The sequence below is a fragment of the Podarcis filfolensis genome (genome assembly GCF_964270895.1).
Source record: "Podarcis filfolensis genome assembly, chromosome: 4".
NCBI classification, from domain to species: domain Eukaryota; kingdom Metazoa; phylum Chordata; class Lepidosauria; order Squamata; family Lacertidae; genus Podarcis; species Podarcis filfolensis.
Genome location: NC_139607.1, coordinates 81,188,978 through 81,207,482, shown reverse-complemented (window position 1 = coordinate 81,207,482; position 18,505 = coordinate 81,188,978). Strand labels below are relative to the sequence as shown.

Sequence of the window (18,505 nt, the reverse complement as noted above, 5' to 3'; positions counted from 1 at the left end):
GCTTCAGGGTTGTTTAACACAATACTTATTAATAATTTTAACACCTCTGTATAGAAAAATGACAAGTACAGCAAATTATAACACATTTTTTATTTTGCTATGTGTACACACAGTTTTTCCTATAAATTCAGAACATCTGTAGGAAAATACTTTTCATGACACTACTGGCTGTACTCCGACATAATAATGGGTTAGTTCAACAGCTTAGAATTACGTCCAGATGAGGGCAATGGAAGGAAAACGATGATTACTGATCAGGGGTAAGCCCTGGTATCAACCAGTTTGAAATAAAATATAATAAATGGATAGTATTTGTAGCAAGCAGCATTCACTTTGCAAGATAATCTGTTATTTAGAAGGGTAGGTCTGTAGCTAAGTGGTGGAGCAGGCAGAAATCACTGGCATTTCCAGGTAGAACTGGGTAAAGTCTCTGTCTCAACCCCTGGAGAGCTGTTTCTGACTTGGGTAGATAATACTGAGCTAAATGGACCAATGGTCTATCTCAGTATATGGCTGTTTTGCTCAATTTCCCATGTTCTTGCATCTTATTGAGAAATTTAGATGGAGAGAGTGACTTATTGATGATTGGACTTTACTTAGTATGCTAACTATTGCACTATACTTACTATACTGACTTGTTATGATTACCTAAAATGTTTCAATAACGGTTTTATACTCAAGTCCCTATTCCCATTATTTGGACACAAGTCTTGTGACTATAACAGAATTGATTTGGATAGGTGTGTTTAGGATTATAGCCAGATATTCATAGCGATAAACAAAAACCCATGGTTGAGAGCTTCCATAAAACCTAAGCATAAGTCACGCACATCTGAAATGCTTTCTCCCCGCACCTCTGAAATTAATGGTTTCTTTAGATAATTCATTGTAATGAGAAAAATGTTCTGCTATAGTAGAAGTGTGGACTTCCTAAGTGGTTTGCTGGGGAGCAATAAACTTGAGCTAGCCCCATGTGTTTTGCATATGCCCTCTTTTGCACCTCATAAATTAAGACAGTAATGCACTTTGTGCTGGAAACTGTAAACCTAAAATATACTTAAATTCTTGGCTTGCTGCTTTAAGGTACGTTCACTTTATAGTAAGTAACTGAATTTCTGTGCTCCATAAACTTCTCTGTAGGAGAAAACGGAGCCTGGTGAATTGTAACAAGTATTTTTATATTGTAGGAAAAAAAATGAGTCAAACTGAAACTGAAAGATGTATAACTTTCCAAAGCAAAAGTGCGGTGGCGGCTGATATGATTATGATCTAAATTTTTTCAGGAACTTTTGGAACCTTCCTTTAAAAAGCAATGAATTGCATTTATTTTAATTCCTGTTCCATACACCAACGTAATTTAAGTTCTAAATGTTTAAAAACAAAGCACTTTGTTAAGAATACTTTTACCTAGTGTAAATCCAAATCCAACAGTACTATATTCTTTCTCCACATAGTAGAAAGTAGAAGAAACTTTGCTGAAGAGGAAGGAAAAGAATTATTGTTGAGTAGCTTGGGGTTTTTTTAAACCAAAAAGGAGAGATGTGCTCTAAAGCACTAGAAAGCTGGTATGCACAGCTCTCGGTTCTTGTTAAATTTAGCAAAATTAAGCACCTGCAAGAACAGCATTATATGTCTGTCTGCTGTGGCAGAATTTTACATAATTAATTACCTAATCATGTTATTCCATTCTGTTATTTCAGTGCAAAGCAAGCACAATGCATTTGGAAAAGAAGTGATCAGTTACATATTATTTGCGGACTAAAAAACAACAGCAGCAAATACTGATCATATGTGCTGGATTTATTTCTTTTTCAGACATGAATAAGCAAACATCAACAATTTTCACTCCCATTTCCATCAGAATTCTCTGACGTCCCTAGTTACATCGATACTGTAGTGACATTCTCTGTTGCTGCCGCCCACAGATTCCCCCACTGGAAATGTTTAGGATCAGAGTGCAAAAAATGCAGCGATGAGCTAGCGTCATCAAAATCCAGTAATTATTTTGAAAACAAATCACTTCAAGAACCTTGCATTTGTAATACAAAATGCATACAACAAATTAATTTGTTTTAAATTAATGATTCAGTGATGTCTACAAATTTATTTATTAAAAATATAAATCAGGATGGAAAAATATAGTGTGAATCCAGAATAAAAATGTACTTATCCTGGTTTCTTAAGACTGGTCATTGACCATAATAATAAAGATTTGATTTGGTCCTGACAATTTGGTTAAAACAACATAAAATAAAAATACAATAAAGCCTAAAGCCATTCATTGTTAAAGATCTCAGTGCTCCTTATCTTGAGACATACTGTATATCTGTTTTATAGCTGCTGAACTTACATGGCTTTCCTCAGATCATTCTGGGATATAAAATTTCCAGTGCATTGTTATGCACGTTTACTCAGAAATTTGTTCCTTGCCCCTTCTCCCACTGAACTTCAGGGAAGAGGGCTTGACTGTAGTATATAGGCCTCTAAATGCATTTACTTGGGGAAAAGTCGCTTTTGATTTTATTGGAGCATCTTGAAGATTAATGAGTTTCTGATTGCTATCAAATGTATTTTATTCTGTGATCTTAAACGTGACACATCCTATCATGCTTTATGATGTTACACTGACAGATAGACACTATATCCTATCCTAAGCGTTTATTTTGCATTGCTTCTCACTACAGAAAAAGTGCATCAACCCCAGTTTGTTTGAATGGTTTAACAACGTGAGTCACTTTATTATTTCTTGCTTCTAGGCTGTGGAGACTTTAAAGATGTTTGAAAAAAAAGATAGCAGAGTTAAAAGTGCAGCTGCAACAAACCTTTCGTTTCTTTACTTCTTGGTGAGTGAATGCGTGGTGGGTGTATTTCAGTTAATTTACTTAATCCAAGTCTGAAAGCATGTGGCCCCTTTTGATTTAATATATTTTGTCTTAAATTCAATTAGTAGTGGTTTCGAAGATAATTGTTGAACACATTTATTTGAATTAGAATGTTAAAACTGCCAACTCAGCTTCATTTTAATTGTTTCTTATGGTTGCATCCAACAAAGTCGCCCTACTTCTGCTTGTGCAATGGGACTTTCTTTCCTCCATTCCCTCACTCAAAAAAACCCCTTCTGCTCTGGAAATTTGGGGAAAACCCCAGAACAGATTTACTGCGAGAGAGGAGAGGAAGAGGAAGTTCCATTGTGCAGGTGGAAGTTCTTGTGTTGATAGAATACATTCATTTGATACAACCCTTAATGTTCTAATACAGGGGTTGGCAAGGTTTACCTTGCCTGGGCTGATTCACTCCAGCGGAGATCCCTCTGGGGGCTGGATTTCCAGCGTCTGCGCAGATGCGATTTCTGGCGTCTGGGTCTGCGCAGATGTGTTTTTTGGCATCTGTGCATGCACAGACACGATTTCTGACGCCGCAAAAGTGAGTCCCTGTGCCGCTTATTTTAATATCGCCTGCCTATTGCAGTGTTGAAGCTCATCAGACTAATTGTGTATTATAAGAGCAGTAGAGGACAAGGGAAGACATGAGCCAATGCCTGCTTTTTCCCTCTCCCACATCCAGTGGCGTAGGAAGGGGGGAAGACCTCCCAGGGTTCCATCCCTGAGGGGGGTGACATCGCTGCAGGTGGCACCCCCATTGGGATGCTCTCACACGGGCGCCATTCCACGCCCCCCCCTGCGCCAGGTGCAAAGCCCCTGGCTCTGCCACTTCCCACATCCCACACTAAGAAATGATAATGCAGATAGCACATCACATCTTGGGTGGCTTGTGTAGTTTATGACATTGCTCATGGAGTCGTGGATGCTGGATTGGAGAGCAGACACCCTGAACAATAGCTCTTTGTTTGGACTTCCAAGATTTGGTTACAGTGGTACCTCAGGTTAAGAACTTAATTCATTCTGGAGGTCCCTTCTTAACCTGAAACTGTTCTTAACCTGAGGTACCACTTTAGTTAATGGGGCTGCCGCGTTGCGGCTGCGGCGCAATTTCTGTTCTCATCCTGAAGCAAAGTTCTTAACCCGAGGTACTATTTCTGGGTTAGTGGAGTCTGTAACCTGAAGTGTCTGTAACCCGAGGTACCACTGTATTGGCATCAAGAGCCTTGAGACATAAAGGAAGAGAAAAACCACTAAAGTCCTTTTCCTAAAACTTGCTATAGGATAGAAGGATATTTGGAATGCTGATGTTAAGCTTGTTTCGCAGGTTTAATATTAAATGGAATTTAATGATATATTTTTAATGAAATTTCAGAAACAGAATCTCTCTGATCTCTGATTTGATCAATGTGCTGCTTGTGCCAGCAAAGTATTTAGGATGCCGAATGGCAACTGCTTAATATATTCTATTTGTATTCTGTGTTTAATTCAGGAAAATGAATTTACACAGGCAAGCCACTATGCAGATTTAGCGGTAAATTCTGATAGATACAACCCATCTGCTCTCACAAATAAAGGAAATACTATCTTTGCAAATGGAGACTATGAGAAGGCAGCAGAGTTCTATAAGGAATCTCTAAGAAATGATTCTTCATGCACTGAAGCGCTTTATAACATTGGTAAGTCTAATATACTTGGATTTATCATTTATGATAAAGTTTGTGCTAGACATTCTGGTTATTATATGTATCCTTTTTAGAAGGGATTGAGGTGCTATTTTTGAGCTTCAATATATCCTTCTGATGAAAGCTGTATTAACTAAAGAAATAGTAGTGTGTGTAGTAATTGTAATTGTCTCTCTTTAGAGTCTGCTGTCCACACCAGTGCTGAGAGAGAAATATACAGTTATTTGGGGTGGAGGGACACCAGAAGTGCCCCTCCTTTTTTAATGTTTCTGTATTGTTATTGTAATTAGCAGACTAAGGGGGCAATCCTATGGCAAGATCTAGCAGAATGAGCAGCTTTGGAAACAGCAAATCTCTGGCTCAGCTGACATTAAGTCCCCCACCCCAGTTTAGCCAAAGATACGTAAGCGTAACTTGCTCATCCATGGCTCAGCCAACTTAAGTGAAGCTGGCTGAACCAAGGCCAGTGTAAGTCCCCAAAAAGGGGGTGTTCCAGGGGTGTGGTGCATATATGACTGGCGAGGGGTCACATGAGCTGGCAACCTAGCATAGAATACGCTTTTTAAGGCCTTCCCCCCAGCAGCCCCCCTTTTGAACAAGATTTTGGATCTGGGGTAACTTTATGCCAGTTTAAATTAACTACTGTGCCTTTACGCCAGCTTCTTGTACATAGGGTTGCTCCCTTATTTCATTTTCCATCATAAACATGTTCTTAAATTTCTGCTTCTTCAACTTTATAAATCAAATGAGATTTGAATCTTCCCATTTAGATGACCTTTGTTTTTAGGTTTAACGTATAAAAAGCTGAACAGGTTAGATGAGTCATTGGATTCTTTTCTGAAGCTTCATGCTATCCTTCGAAACAGTGCCCAGGTTCTCTTCCAAATAGCAAGCATGTATCTTTTCAACAATTATAGAATCAATCATATTACACACTAAATCCTCTGTGTGTCTTTATAATGTAATAAAGATCTTTTTGAAGGAAGGGCGGGATACAGAATTAATAAATAAATAATAGTAAAGTGTATGGTTACGTGAAGATTGCAGTTAAATTCCCATGCGTCAGACTCAGAGTGACAAGTTCCTTAACTGGTGGTACTTCAGATATGAATTAATGGAGGATCCTAATCAGGCCATTGAGTGGCTTATGCAACTCATCAGTGTTGTTCCAACGGACTCACATGCATTAGCAAAGCTTGGAGAACTCTATGACAGTGAAGGAGATAAGTCTCAGGCTTTTCAATATTACTATGAGGTATGTGCTTTTACCTTCTACAATAGGCATACAATGCAAAGGAATGCATGCTAGCTTAAACTAATGCTTTGAAAAGGAAACTGTATATAGTAGACATTTTTATATAAAGTAGTAGCTATATAAGTGTTGAATCGAGTCCAATGGTCAGATTCAAGTATATTTTTGCCTCTGGGTTGGAATCAGAGAACAATAAATAGCAGAGCTCTTACAGCTTCCCTCTCCCAACATGCTACAGGCCCCTCTGAAAATGTGTAGGGTGGGGTACAGGGGGCTGCAGTGGTATGGGGAAATCAGAGAATTTTGTCGGGGGTGTAATTCAGAAGGAGAAATATCTTTCTGTTTGCACAATACAGTCAAATTTCAGTTGTTGAACGTAATTCGTTCAGAAAGACTGTTTGACTTCCGAAACATTTAACAACCGAGGTGCGGCTTCCGATTGGTTGCAAGAGCTTCTTGCACTCAAGCGGAAGCTGCGTTGGACATTCAGGTTCCGAAAAACTGGAACATTTACTTCCAGGTTTTTGGCATCCGGGAGCCGAAATGAGCTGTTGAAGAACTGAGGTTTGACTGTATTTTTTGGGATACGTATATGAGATGCATATATATGAATGAAAGAGAATTAGATATAGTTTCCTATAAGCTGCAATATTCAAATAATGGCTCTCTTTTTCATTCCTTGCTTTTAGCTGCAGCATCAACTAAAACTTTCCTACTGCAGCATCAAATAAAACTTCTGTATTTCCCTAAAAACTTCCTTCTTTCTTTTAACCACACAGTGGCCCTTTGAATCACCATTCTCATTCTGTTCTTCCTCCTGGCAGCGGCCTATAGCTATGTTGTTGTTTTTGCTTGCACAGGGAGCAGCACGTTCTGTTTTTAAAAAAAAAAAAAAAATATTCATAACAAGAATGGATTTGATCTGATATTTTAGCTTTTAGGGCAGCAGTCCTAAACACACTAGGGGAGTAACTCCATAGAGCATACTGGGATGTTTTTACCATGTGGAAGTGCATAGGATTGCACTGTAGATGTAGCTTATTGTTGTTGTTTTTTAAGTCAAGACAACTAAAAATATTTTTCAATTGCCAATTTTACCTTTCAAAATATAAAATACACTCCTCCAACAGATTGGCAGGAAACCTGTCCTGAATACAGCTTTTTTCAAAATTGTAATGTAAATGAAAAAATAAATTATATAAGAAAATGAAGGTACTTTGTGGAGTGTATCTTTAGTTTCATAAAATAAAAATGTTTGAAAATAGGACATGCAGAAACCTACCTCAGCAAAGTTTTCTAAAATGTCCTTTTGCTATTTGCAAAACCTGCCACATTTTCTTTAGGGATTAGTTAGTGTATTAGCACACTGCTCTCATTCATAAATTACATGTTTTCAGCATCTGGAGGATTAAGCACATAAATGAGTAAGATATTCCGAAAGCAGAATAAATATGTTGTTTATCACTAATGTTGTATTTCTTCCACCTTCTTTATTTTGTCAGTCCTATCGGTATTTCCCTTCAAACATTGAGGTCATTGAATGGCTTGGAGCCTATTACATTGACACACAATTTTGTGAAAAAGCCATTCACTACTTTGAAAGAGCAGCACTTATTCAGTAAGCAACCATTCATGATGTTGTTATTTTTGTTGTTGTTGAGTGTTTAGACCAGTATCATTTGTAAGGGGACTTTCTGCAGTACACTTATATTGGACACGGGGGAAGCACATTGATATATATTTATGTATTATGCTACATGTAAATTATGGAGTAATTTGTTTGGAGTTTTAAAGGAAGGAATTCTAAGACTTCAGCTTAAGCCGAAACGCAGCACTGAGCAAATGCATCTACTTAGGTGGTCTTCATGTGATCAGAAGGTTTGATTACTCTGGATGACTTTTTTCCTAGGACTGCATTCATAAGAAACAGGAGGCAACATCCTTTAACAATCCTAGCCTACCCAAAGATGTTTGCTATATGAGAAAGTTTAGATTTATTTCCAGTGTTTGCTGCAAGCCACATAAGAACAGCAACAGGAATCACAGAGAGCTACAGAGATGCTTCAACCATCATGTCCCCTCCCCAGCATCTCTCATACCCACCCTCCCAAAGACAAATTCATTGCTTTGATAATTTTAAATCAAGAAATGTTTAGTGAGGACAATATACTAGATATAAAAAAGCTATTGGACCTGGGATTTGCTGCAGCTCATACATAAACCAATATTGATCAATGTTCTAACTTAGCCTGCAGCAGCCTCCTTATTTTATTTTTTAAAATTCCCGTAAATGCGTTTAATTCTCACCAGCTGAAATAGTTGAACTTCAGTGTGCTTAACATTGGCTGGGACAACATTTTATATGTGAAAAGAAAAAATGTTGGGCTCCATCTACTAAGCATACTGTACAATCTTCAACAACGTCCTTGCCAGATTAAAAACTGGCACGGTAACTTAATCCCAATGAATACCATATTTCACCCTCATGCTAGAATCCAAGCAAGGATTCATTTGGGTAAAATTCACTTGGTGAAGAATTTCCTTTATACCCTTGATGTTTAGAGCAAAGATGCATTTATTTAATTAATATCTTGCCACTCTTCCCAAGGGAGCTCAAGGCAGCAAACTAAATAGCAAAACAGTACCAAAAAAAACCCATGTAGAAAAATAATTATACCTTAAAAATATTGAAACATTTTATGAGTAACACTTTGGCATATTTACCTGCAGACCAACTCAGGTGAAGTGGCAATTGATGGTTGCAAGCTGCTTCAGAAGAAGTGGTAAGTCTCCTTTCGTATCTCATGCTGACTTTGATAATCATATGCCACTGTTTCACAGTGTTTAACCATTGCAGGCAATCGGGAGGGTCTTTTTTCCATCCTGATCTTACACACATTTACTCAGAGATAAGTTCAGTGGGACTTACTCCCTGATAAATATGTATACGATTGCAGCCTTAATATCTAACTGGGTTCATTACGTGTTTTTATTTTGCATTTGAATGCTTAAAGAGCATGCTATAATGTTTGTACTATTTGTAAAGTAGGTAGATTATTAAGCATTATTATTGTATTCAGCAAAGTTGACCCGTTAACGCAAGGACTTCAGCCTGTGCAATGGGATTTCCTCTCCCCATGCACCCCCAATACATTTTTGTGAGGGGGTTCTCCAACCCTCCAGAGCAGATAGGGGGCGCAAACAGGAGGAGGAAGCAGGAGAGGATGTCCTGTTGCACAGCTGCAAGTCCTTGTGCTAATGGGACGACTTGGCTATATATAACCTGTGATCTCATTTTCCACATGTTTTTCAGGACAGTGGGTTTGGTCTTTCCTCAATAGCTGTGGTACTGTCAAGGACCCTGTTGCCTGAATAATACTAACCCTGTAATGGGGAGGGACAGCATTCTTGTATTATTTTTTTACAAATGGGTAACAATAAAAATGATATGTTTAACTATCTAACATATTGAATTCTGATGTGACCAAAATGCAGTTGAGATGTAGGAAATCTTTGATCTCTTGGCATATTTTTCTTTAGTTAAAATCAGCCATGATAGGGGTAGGATATGGATTAGAGTTGCAATGCTGTGGTGTTTAACCCTTTCCCTCCCCATACCGTTTCCTGAAATAAATTGTCCTTCCAGAGCTACTCTTAACTGCAGAGGATGAGGAAGACGGGTACCCACATTTTCCCATTCTGCAGCTAATAACAGCTTTGGCAGAGCAGACAGTTTTAAGCAGTGACAGACTTGGGCCTTTAAAATTTTAGCAGTGCCAAAATCCCCATCTCTCACCTTCCATTGTTTGTCATTGTTGTGGCACCCCTGCAGAGCCCTCTCGGCTCAGAGCCCAGCGCGGGCAAACTGGTTGTGCTCCCCTAAATCTGCTTTTTTTTAAGTTGGGGAACACTGTGATGGGAAAGAATTAGACTCTCCCTCAGCCCTGCAAGCCAGTCCACCCCTTGCCCAAGCTAAGGGATGCTGGAGAACCTCTGTTTCTCATGCAGAGCTGTAGCTGGGGGCAGGCGAGTCTAGCCAGGGTTTCTGCCCTGGGTGAAGCCTCCAGAGGGACGCCATTGAGGCTCCCAGCCTCCTAGCATGTCTGGGCTGCAGACGGAGAGAAACATGAAAAAGTGAACAGCAGCCACAAGCTCCGTCCTGAAGAAGGCTTATTTACAATGTGATGCAGGGAGAAGGAGAGTTGGAAAATCTGGAGAAGCTGTGTGGCTCTCCCCAATGAAGAAGATAGGATGGCCTGTGGGTTTGCTATTGTGTGAGAAATAAATTTTGGAGGGGGGGCGGGAAGCTGAGGAAGAGAATCAGTTGGACTAGATGATCCTTGGGGTCCCTTCCAGCTGTACGATTCCGTGATCCCTTCAGAACTTTGAATGTGTTTAAATAGCTTTGGTTGAGTCATTTTACAGTCTATACATAATCTACACACAGGAAAGTAAGGGGTGTGTGAGCATTTTTCCTGCCAGAGACAGTTCCCTGGCAAGCTCTGGTCAGCCCAGCTGCATTAGGAATGTAATGGAAGGGCACTTTAGACTCGCAAAAAGCATTTCTTCACCTTACACAGAACCTAAAATGACTACAAAATGTCTTTGACCCGGGTGACAGAAAACCTAGTTTTGGCCCTGTCTCATGGTAGTGTCTCTGTGTGTTTTATATTACTAACAGGTAACTACCAAAAAGCTCTTGATACCTACAAGGCGATTCACAGAAAGTTTCCTGAAAACGCGGAATGTAAGTGGTTTTATATGATGCACCTTTTATCCTAAGCACACTTTTTATATTGGATAGTCTTAAGGCAAGGGGAGCCAATAGCATGGCCTCCAGATGCTGTGGATTTCAACTCCCGTCATCCCTGACCTACTGACTAGGGAGCTGAAGACTGTGTACACAGCATACATTTAAAGCACTGCCCCCCTCTCCAAAAGAAGGATCTTGGAAATGGTAGTTTACTCCTAACAAAGCTACAATTCCCAGTGACCTTAACAAGCTACAGTACCCAGGAATCTTTGGATGGGGGGAGGGATATGTTTGAAACGCATGGTGTATATGCAGTCTTCGTCTACATACAACAACTGGAGGGCACCATGTTGGCTACCCATGTGCAAAGTATCAATACTTGCCTTAACACAGTGATAATCATGATCCATTTGTGGCAAGTCAATGCCATCTATGTTGCTTCTCAAAATAAACCTACAGCCACCAGTCATGCCCTCATATGGCTCTGTGGTTAGCGCATAGCTCCTGCACGAACAGGTTTCCCAGGGCTCTTCAAACAGAGGGAGCCTCTCCATCTGAGAATTTTCTGCTTTGGGGTAAATGGGAAAGATGTGGAGAAAGGATCTTTTCTGGATCTCTCATGTTGAAATCTGGAAGTCCCATTTGCATGAAAATCATTGGATATAGGGCTTCTCTGTAGTGCATTTCATGCATAGTGCAGATGGCATTGGTGGGATACACACGTGGGACTTCAACAAATAGCTTGTGCAGATCAACAGGTGCTGATATTCCTAACATGTATGAACAGTAAGTAAATTCAATTTATGAACAACTAACTTTCAGTATGCTCATTAAAGATGTTCTGCGTATAAAGAGCCATTGGCACTGGCCCCCTTAGATATATTCAGTGCTCCTTCCTCAGTGTTCAGCATTGTAAGTAGCATTCTAGCCATTGCTTGCTCCCATCATCCCATCAACTCATCTAATCAGTGAGTTCAAACACACTGGAAAATTCCGTGCAGATTTTTAATGCATCTGATGAAATGGACTCTGGCCACAAAAGCTTATGCTAGAATAAATATGTTCAATTCTAAGGTGTCACAAGGCTTGTTGTTGCTTTTGCTACCACAAACTAACATGGTTAGCCCATTAATTTTTAAAAAAAACCTGATCTAATAAATTACTTTTCAACATATTAGACTGTCTTGTTGTTTTCTTTGGGTTACAACTGCCACCATGGGCTTCTGCCCACCTCCATAGCTAACTATGGGCCTGTAACTTATTATCGTATTACCATTCTGCATATAGGAAGGTATTTTTACAAAATACCAGCTTGTTTTTATTTAAATGTATTTCTTTTCACAGCTTCATTACTAGACACTGGAGCAGAAAAATAGCTCTTTTTTACTACACCTCTGTCATGTTTGCTAAATCATATTGCCACTCAATAAATACAGTCGTCACAATTCAACACAGTAAAACTACTTAATCCGTTGAAATCACTGGGCTTAATTGCAGTTGGATTGCGGTCATTGTTGCTAGGCTGTGTGCTCTGCTTATTTTTTCAGCTGCTTTTAAGTGCAATAATGGCAACTAATGGTATGACTTTTATACCACTAGGTTTACGCTTTTTGGTCCGACTCTGCACAGACATGGGCTTGAAAGAAATCCAAGAGTATGCAACAAAGCTTAAGAGAGTGGAAAAACTGAAAGAAATAAGGGAACAGGTATGCTGGGTCACTTAAACAACTAAATCTCACTGTTTCTCAAAAATCTGTAAAGAATGTTCTCTTAAATTGCAATTTGTATAAGGAGCTGAGGTGCGGCTGATTCTTCCTTTCTTGCAAATGTTGCTCACAAGACCTGCGGAAATCTTGGTATCTTGCTTTCTAAAGCTACTTTTTATGCTTCTGAACAAGCAGCTGTTTTCTGTCCTCAATGCAAATTAAGAAGCGGGTGGTAAAATATAAACTTTTAGAGGTTTGTGATTTAATTAGTCTGTCTAGGACCGTCAAACCAAAATTTCACTTCAAATACAATTCTTAATATAATATTTAGAACAGAGTTATTGTCTACGTCTTACTGAGCTTGCTGGACTATCTGAGGCTGTGATCAGTGATCTATCTATGCTCAGTAGAAACATACTGTGGAATTAAAAATAAGCCCACCAGCATCTATGTTGTGACGCAAACTGATCTGCATCTGTCATAAGTCACCCATTGTCCACTCCCATAACAGTTGCATACAAAAAGGACCAGCCAATATACAGTGTGCCAGGTATGGCAATACTTAATATGAGAGCTGGGGTGGTGCAGTGGTTAGAGTGTCAAACCAGGACTTGGGAAGCCAGGGTTCAAATCCCCACTTGCCATTAAACTCACTAGGGCGAGTCCCTGTCTCTCAACCATTGGAAACTCAGATCAATTCACATGCAAAACTAGTTAAACTGACTTTTTGTTTGTTTATTTCGTTTTTCTGAGTGGCTGATGAATCTTCAGGGAAAATGCATTGCTGCAGGTTTTCATAATGGAATGCCCTCCCCCAGAGTACCTCAACTGACAAAAAGTTTGATGCCTTTCCTTTTTATTCGCCTAGGCCTTCCAGAATATTTTGTAGCTATTTTTTTCTGTGTGTTTTATTTTACGAGCTGTTGTGTTTCTGCAGATTTCACGTTTTGTTTTGTGTCTGTATTTTCAGTCTTAAGTTCTACTTGTTGAAGGGGAGGGAGGTACAGCCCTGAAAATAATAAGCCACACACAGGTTATTGATAAACAGCGAAAGGATCTCACCCAATAGGTGTAGGCTTTGGCTGTAAAGTCTTTTGGCAGTACCTCACACTGCCCTGCTGCTCAGTACTACAGTACTTGGAAGGATTAAGGAAGAGCTTCCACTACATCTCTTGGATACTGCTAATGCCATTCTACGATAGCATGGATCATACATTCAGAACTGTTGCTTTAGTATGATAGTTTCAGTTGAAAACATTAACTTAATAGTCTGTGCACCTGCACAAATTCTGTAGACTTGTTCATGTATTTAGTCAAAGGTATTTCCATCTGTCTACAAGTTCATGACCTAAGAGACCTTACAGCCAAAGAAAATTTTCCTGCCTGTTTTTATGCTTCCTACATCAAGCTGACCTAGCAGTTTCTTTACAAGAAGTTGCTGAGGAACAGCTTTTTAAACACCACATATTCTGTGATTTTAGATGAATGCATACCCACACATCTTTTGTTTTTAAAAAAAAGAGGTTTGCAAAATACGCACTGGCGCTGGGGTGAGATTTGTTTTTCAAGCTAGCAATTAAAGGTTAACCTTGGATCCATGCACCTGTTGATTGCAAATTCAAATGTTGATTTTTGCACAATTGACAAAATCCATATTGTGAAAAGTGGGATTTATAATTAAAATCCCAATCAGTGGTGACATTCAAAAGTGTTTCTTGAGTAAAATTAGCGATTATAAAATTTATGCAGCTGGAAAAAATCTTACCACCTTCCTCATTCCAAGAAAGTGCACTTTCCCAGTAAATATTTAATGGTTTTCATTTTAGAGTTTACACTTTCCAACAAATAAATTAATGTTTTTAAATTCAGTGCCAAGTAATTTAGAAACATAAAACCTGGAGGGTGGCAATTTTCTTAATGTGTTCCCTACAAGTTTGCAATAATAAAATAATTTTGGATTTACAAGATTTTAATATGCAGACGTTTTCTTGAAGTGCTGTTGAAGAATATCTTCACTATTTTTTCAGCTGAACCTTCCAACTGTAATATAAGGCATTTTTCATCATCTGTTTTATATGAACCTGATCTAAAATAGCATAGATTTTATTGAAATCCCTTTGCTGAACCTTCCAAGTCTATGCGAGCATTGTTAGGTTCAAGATTTTTATTACGTGCAACTTTTAATATCGTGTTTTAATTATGCTGTTCAGTGACAACATGCCAAGTCCACTTCACTGCAATTTTTATTATATCTAGAAGTAAATGTACTTGGCAACTAGAAGTGCAATCTTACTGATTTCTTGGATTTGCTTAGGAATAAAGTTGATTCACATATGTATGTTCATCACTTGGTGGCTGCTGTGTTCAGTGATGACTGTGTTCAGTGAATAGATCCTGCATAAATAGTAGAGTGTTAGGACCTGAAACATCAACTCTGTCATTGATGATTTAGCTGAGTTTCCTACATTGCAGGGGGTTGCACTAGAAAGATGACCCTTGGGGTCTCTTCCAGCTTCTATGATTCTGCTTTTCTGCTTCAACAATATTTCATTATGGTCCTATCATTTTATGTAATTGTATTTTGTATAAATTATAAAAATTATATATAAAACATGTTCTATTTGCAAACAAAACATTTAAATAGCTACCTTTCTACTGGTAGGATGGGGGGAGGCATAGGCGTAGCCAGGACTTTTGTTAGAACCTCAGATTTGTGTTGGTTTTTACTTATTTGGGGGGCAGCTGCCACCCAGGCTACGTCCGGGGGGGGGGCACAGGAAGGAAACGAGGTTGGCAGAGGGACATGGTTGGGAAACACTGCTGTTTCAGGCATGGAAAAGTTCAAGTAATCGCTGATGTAATTGGAGCACACTCTTAAGTACACTTCTGATTGTTCCTTTGCAGTCCCATTTTGAACTTTCAATGACCATATGAAGTCACGTCCTCCACAGGTGGGCAGCCCTACCTGCCTGTCCAAGTGGCCCTCAGTCCTGTCAAAGCGGCCCTTGTCCAGGATATGCTTGCCTTGCCTGAGGTCAATGCTTGCTTCATTTCCCCCTGAACCATTCCAACAATCTCACTGATGCTGTTTTAGTTTGTCATCTTAATTTTCATGCTTTATTATTTTCTTTTTTAAAAAAAGATTTTATTATTTCTTATTACTCTGGCAGCCATCCTTGGAACATAATTTATGAGGTGGGGTTTGATATAAGTGACATAAACAAGTAATAGGTACAGTGGTACCTCGGGTTACATACGATTCAGGTTTACATACGCTTCAGGTTACAGACTCCGCTAACCCAGAAATATTACCTCGGGTTAAGAACTTTGCTTCAGGATGAGAACAGAAATTGTGCGGCATCAGTGGGAGGCCCCATTAGCTAAAGTGGTGCTTCAGGTTAAGAACAGTTTCAGGTTAAGAACGGACCTCCGGAACGAATTAAGTACTTAACCCAAGGTACCACTGTAATCAGAAATCTAATAGCTGCCAGTCATTAAATATACAGCAGTCAAGAATGGAGAAATCTAGTGACGTAGACACAAGGAGACAAAACATGGATGACAAAGAGACAACATTAATTTGAATATAGGAAGTTGCCTAATACTGAGTCAGACCATTGGTCCATCCAGCTCAGTATTGTCTACACTGACTGGCAGTGACTCTCCAGAGTTTCAGGCAGGAGCCTCTCCCAGTCCTACCCGGAGATGTTGGGGACTTGGAACCTTCTGCATGTAAAGAAGATGCCCTACCACTGAGCTGTGGCCCTCCCCAATGCCACCTTGGGATGGAATAGCCTTGCAGGCCAAATGAGCACAGTAGCCCTTCTTGAGATATGCTTAGGGTTTCAGCTTTAGGGTAAGCTTTCCACTGGGAAGTTCTTTTCCACTTGCTTCACAGAAACAATGGGGATACCGCAAGACGATGGTGCTCTTGTATGATTCTCATTCATTTCACCAGAGTGTTGGACTGGAAAGCTTTCCAGCATGTGGAGCCCATCAGACCCTGAGTAGGAAGCCAGGAAAGTACAGTTGACTGAGTGTTTGGTTTGTTTATTTGCATATTTAGCTGTCTTGGTCCAAGATGGTCTGAGAAGTTTAGAATTCGTTCCAGTACACAGAGTAAAAACTGACATTAGCGTTACACACAAATCTTCTTCGGTGATCACTTGTAGCCGAGTAAGATTGTCTTTCATAAACATGGTTTGAACAGTGAGTCTGTAAGTGACTGTGGAAGCCAATTCTGGATCCACACGTCCTTCCCCAGAGGGGACATAGGTTTCCAGGCAGGAGTTGATCACAGTGAGGGTTTGCCAAACGTGCCTTCCTCTTAGTATGTTTCTCCCTTTTGTCCTGAGTTTGAGTGTCTTCAAAGCCCATGACACCTTTGATAAAGGCTGTTCTCCAATTGGAGCGTTCAAAGGCCAGTGTTTCCCGGTTGTCAGTGTTTATATTACATTTTTAGACACAAATATAGTGTGTTGAACCTGCAACAAATCCCCACTCAGTCATGATGCTCACCAAATGGCCTCGCTATCCAGCAGAAGTGTGAGGTATACTTGTACGTTAAAAGTAACAGAAACGATTGGTGATAATATTAAAGAGCACTTCTGTCTCTCTTCCTCTCCTCCCTAGCGTGTCAAGTCTGGCAGAGATGGCAGTGCCCGGGCACGCAGAGAAGGCAGCGGTGGTGGTGGTAAGTGCTGCTCATATGCTGCCATATTTAAGGTTTCTGAAAGCAAAGAAAATGTGATTCCATTTATTAATCCTGCCGTCTGCATTCTCTCTGTGGAGAGGGAGATGTGGATCAAAGGAGCATTGGAGAATTGCAGGGGATGGGGTAGAACATGTGAAAGGAGGTGATACCTAAATAACACTGCTAAGAATCCTGATGTACTTTAATTTGTTAAGATAGAGCCAGTGTACTGGTACTGAGTCAGGAAAACTGTGGTCCAACTAAAGAGGTGATCAGTACCGAGACCTACTCACGGTGGTGGCTGTAAGGATTTCTGAGTTCAGACTTAACGATTGGTATTTGCTTGTGGTTTCATATCCTGGTTCGTAAGCAAGGATTAAACCAATAAATCAGAAACTGATTTAGCAGCCCAAGATTGTTACATCTGAACCATATGTGGAATGCTTTAAATACTGTTTTTATTTTGTTTTATATCGAACAGAAACATATCATCTTTGGTCTCTCATACGTGCCTTTATGGTGTAATATTTTGTCTAATATTCTCTCCCTTCTGTCAGATCCTGGTAGCATCACGCATAAAGGGGAGCGTCTGAGTGCTAAATTGAAAGCTTTGCCAGGAACATATGAGCCCTATGAAAGCAGTGGTAATAAAGAAATAGGTAACTGATGTTTCTAATAGCTTCCTTTGAAACAAAATACTGACTGTCAGAAGGCACCCTTTTTCTCATACAGTTATTAAAAGTTAGAGACTGTGTTGCTTTTCTTTGTAAAAAAATGTGTGTTTCTACTTCTTTTTAAAAATTTAGATGCTTCCTATATTGACCCACTTGGACCACAGGCTGAGAGACCAAAAACTGCACTGAGGAAAAAAATAGATGAAGATGAATTTGCTGATGAAGAACTGGGAGATGATTTGCTTCCAGAATAACCTGTAGCCCAGTATAGTAACCTTAAAAGCTTTGAAAGGAAAAAAAAGAGAAATGTTTCTTACAGGTTTTGATAAGGTTGTGAAGTTCTTATGTTTATTTAAGCAATGTGTATATGAACTGTGAATTTTGAGTAAACCGTTTTTATAGAGCACGATCTGAATGTTCCTTTGTTACTCATGCAGGTTATCCCATGAGGGAGGAAGTCTTTTCTGAGTATTTGGGAAGATTAGGTAAAGATCTGGCAGGACAACATATAGTGAGCATTATGGAAATAAGAGAAGGACACTTCTAGATTAGAACAAAGGACTATCTAGCCAAGCCAGCCAGCTACCTTTGGGAAGCCTACATGCAAGGCCTGAATGTAGTAATCATCTCCTACTCCTGTTCCCCAGCATGTTCTCTCTGACCCTGAAAATAGAGGCATCTAACTCAGGGGTAGGCAACCTAAGGCCCAATAGCCTTCTCATTCCGGCCTGCAGATGGTCCAGGAATCAGCGTGTTTTTACATGAGTAGAATGTGTCCTTTTATTTAAAATGCATCTCTGGGTTATTTGTGGGGCATAGGAATTCGTTCATCCCCCCCCCAAAAAAAATATAGTCCGGCCCCC

The 18,505-nt window shown here is 39.6% G+C and overlaps 1 protein-coding gene across 2 annotated transcripts in view; it reads left to right on the top strand.

The window, feature by feature from the left end:
- Positions 1 to 18,048, top strand: part of IFT88 (intraflagellar transport 88) — a 39,341-nt gene extending 21,293 nt beyond the window's left edge. For both annotated transcript variants that reach the window (XM_083609055.1, XM_083609056.1), the window contains exons 17-27: positions 2,757 to 2,843; positions 4,372 to 4,558; positions 5,352 to 5,460; positions 5,669 to 5,819; positions 7,319 to 7,434; positions 8,547 to 8,599; positions 10,498 to 10,563; positions 12,169 to 12,275; positions 16,908 to 16,968; positions 17,526 to 17,627; positions 17,775 to 18,048. In XM_083609055.1, the coding sequence (XP_083465181.1) occupies positions 2,757 to 2,843; positions 4,372 to 4,558; positions 5,352 to 5,460; positions 5,669 to 5,819; positions 7,319 to 7,434; positions 8,547 to 8,599; positions 10,498 to 10,563; positions 12,169 to 12,275; positions 16,908 to 16,968; positions 17,526 to 17,627; positions 17,775 to 17,896 (1,161 nt within the window). In that variant the 3' untranslated portion in view covers positions 17,897 to 18,048. The remainder of the gene's footprint in view (positions 1 to 2,756; positions 2,844 to 4,371; positions 4,559 to 5,351; positions 5,461 to 5,668; positions 5,820 to 7,318; positions 7,435 to 8,546; positions 8,600 to 10,497; positions 10,564 to 12,168; positions 12,276 to 16,907; positions 16,969 to 17,525; positions 17,628 to 17,774) is intronic.
- The last annotated feature ends 457 nt before the right edge of the window (positions 18,049 to 18,505 follow it).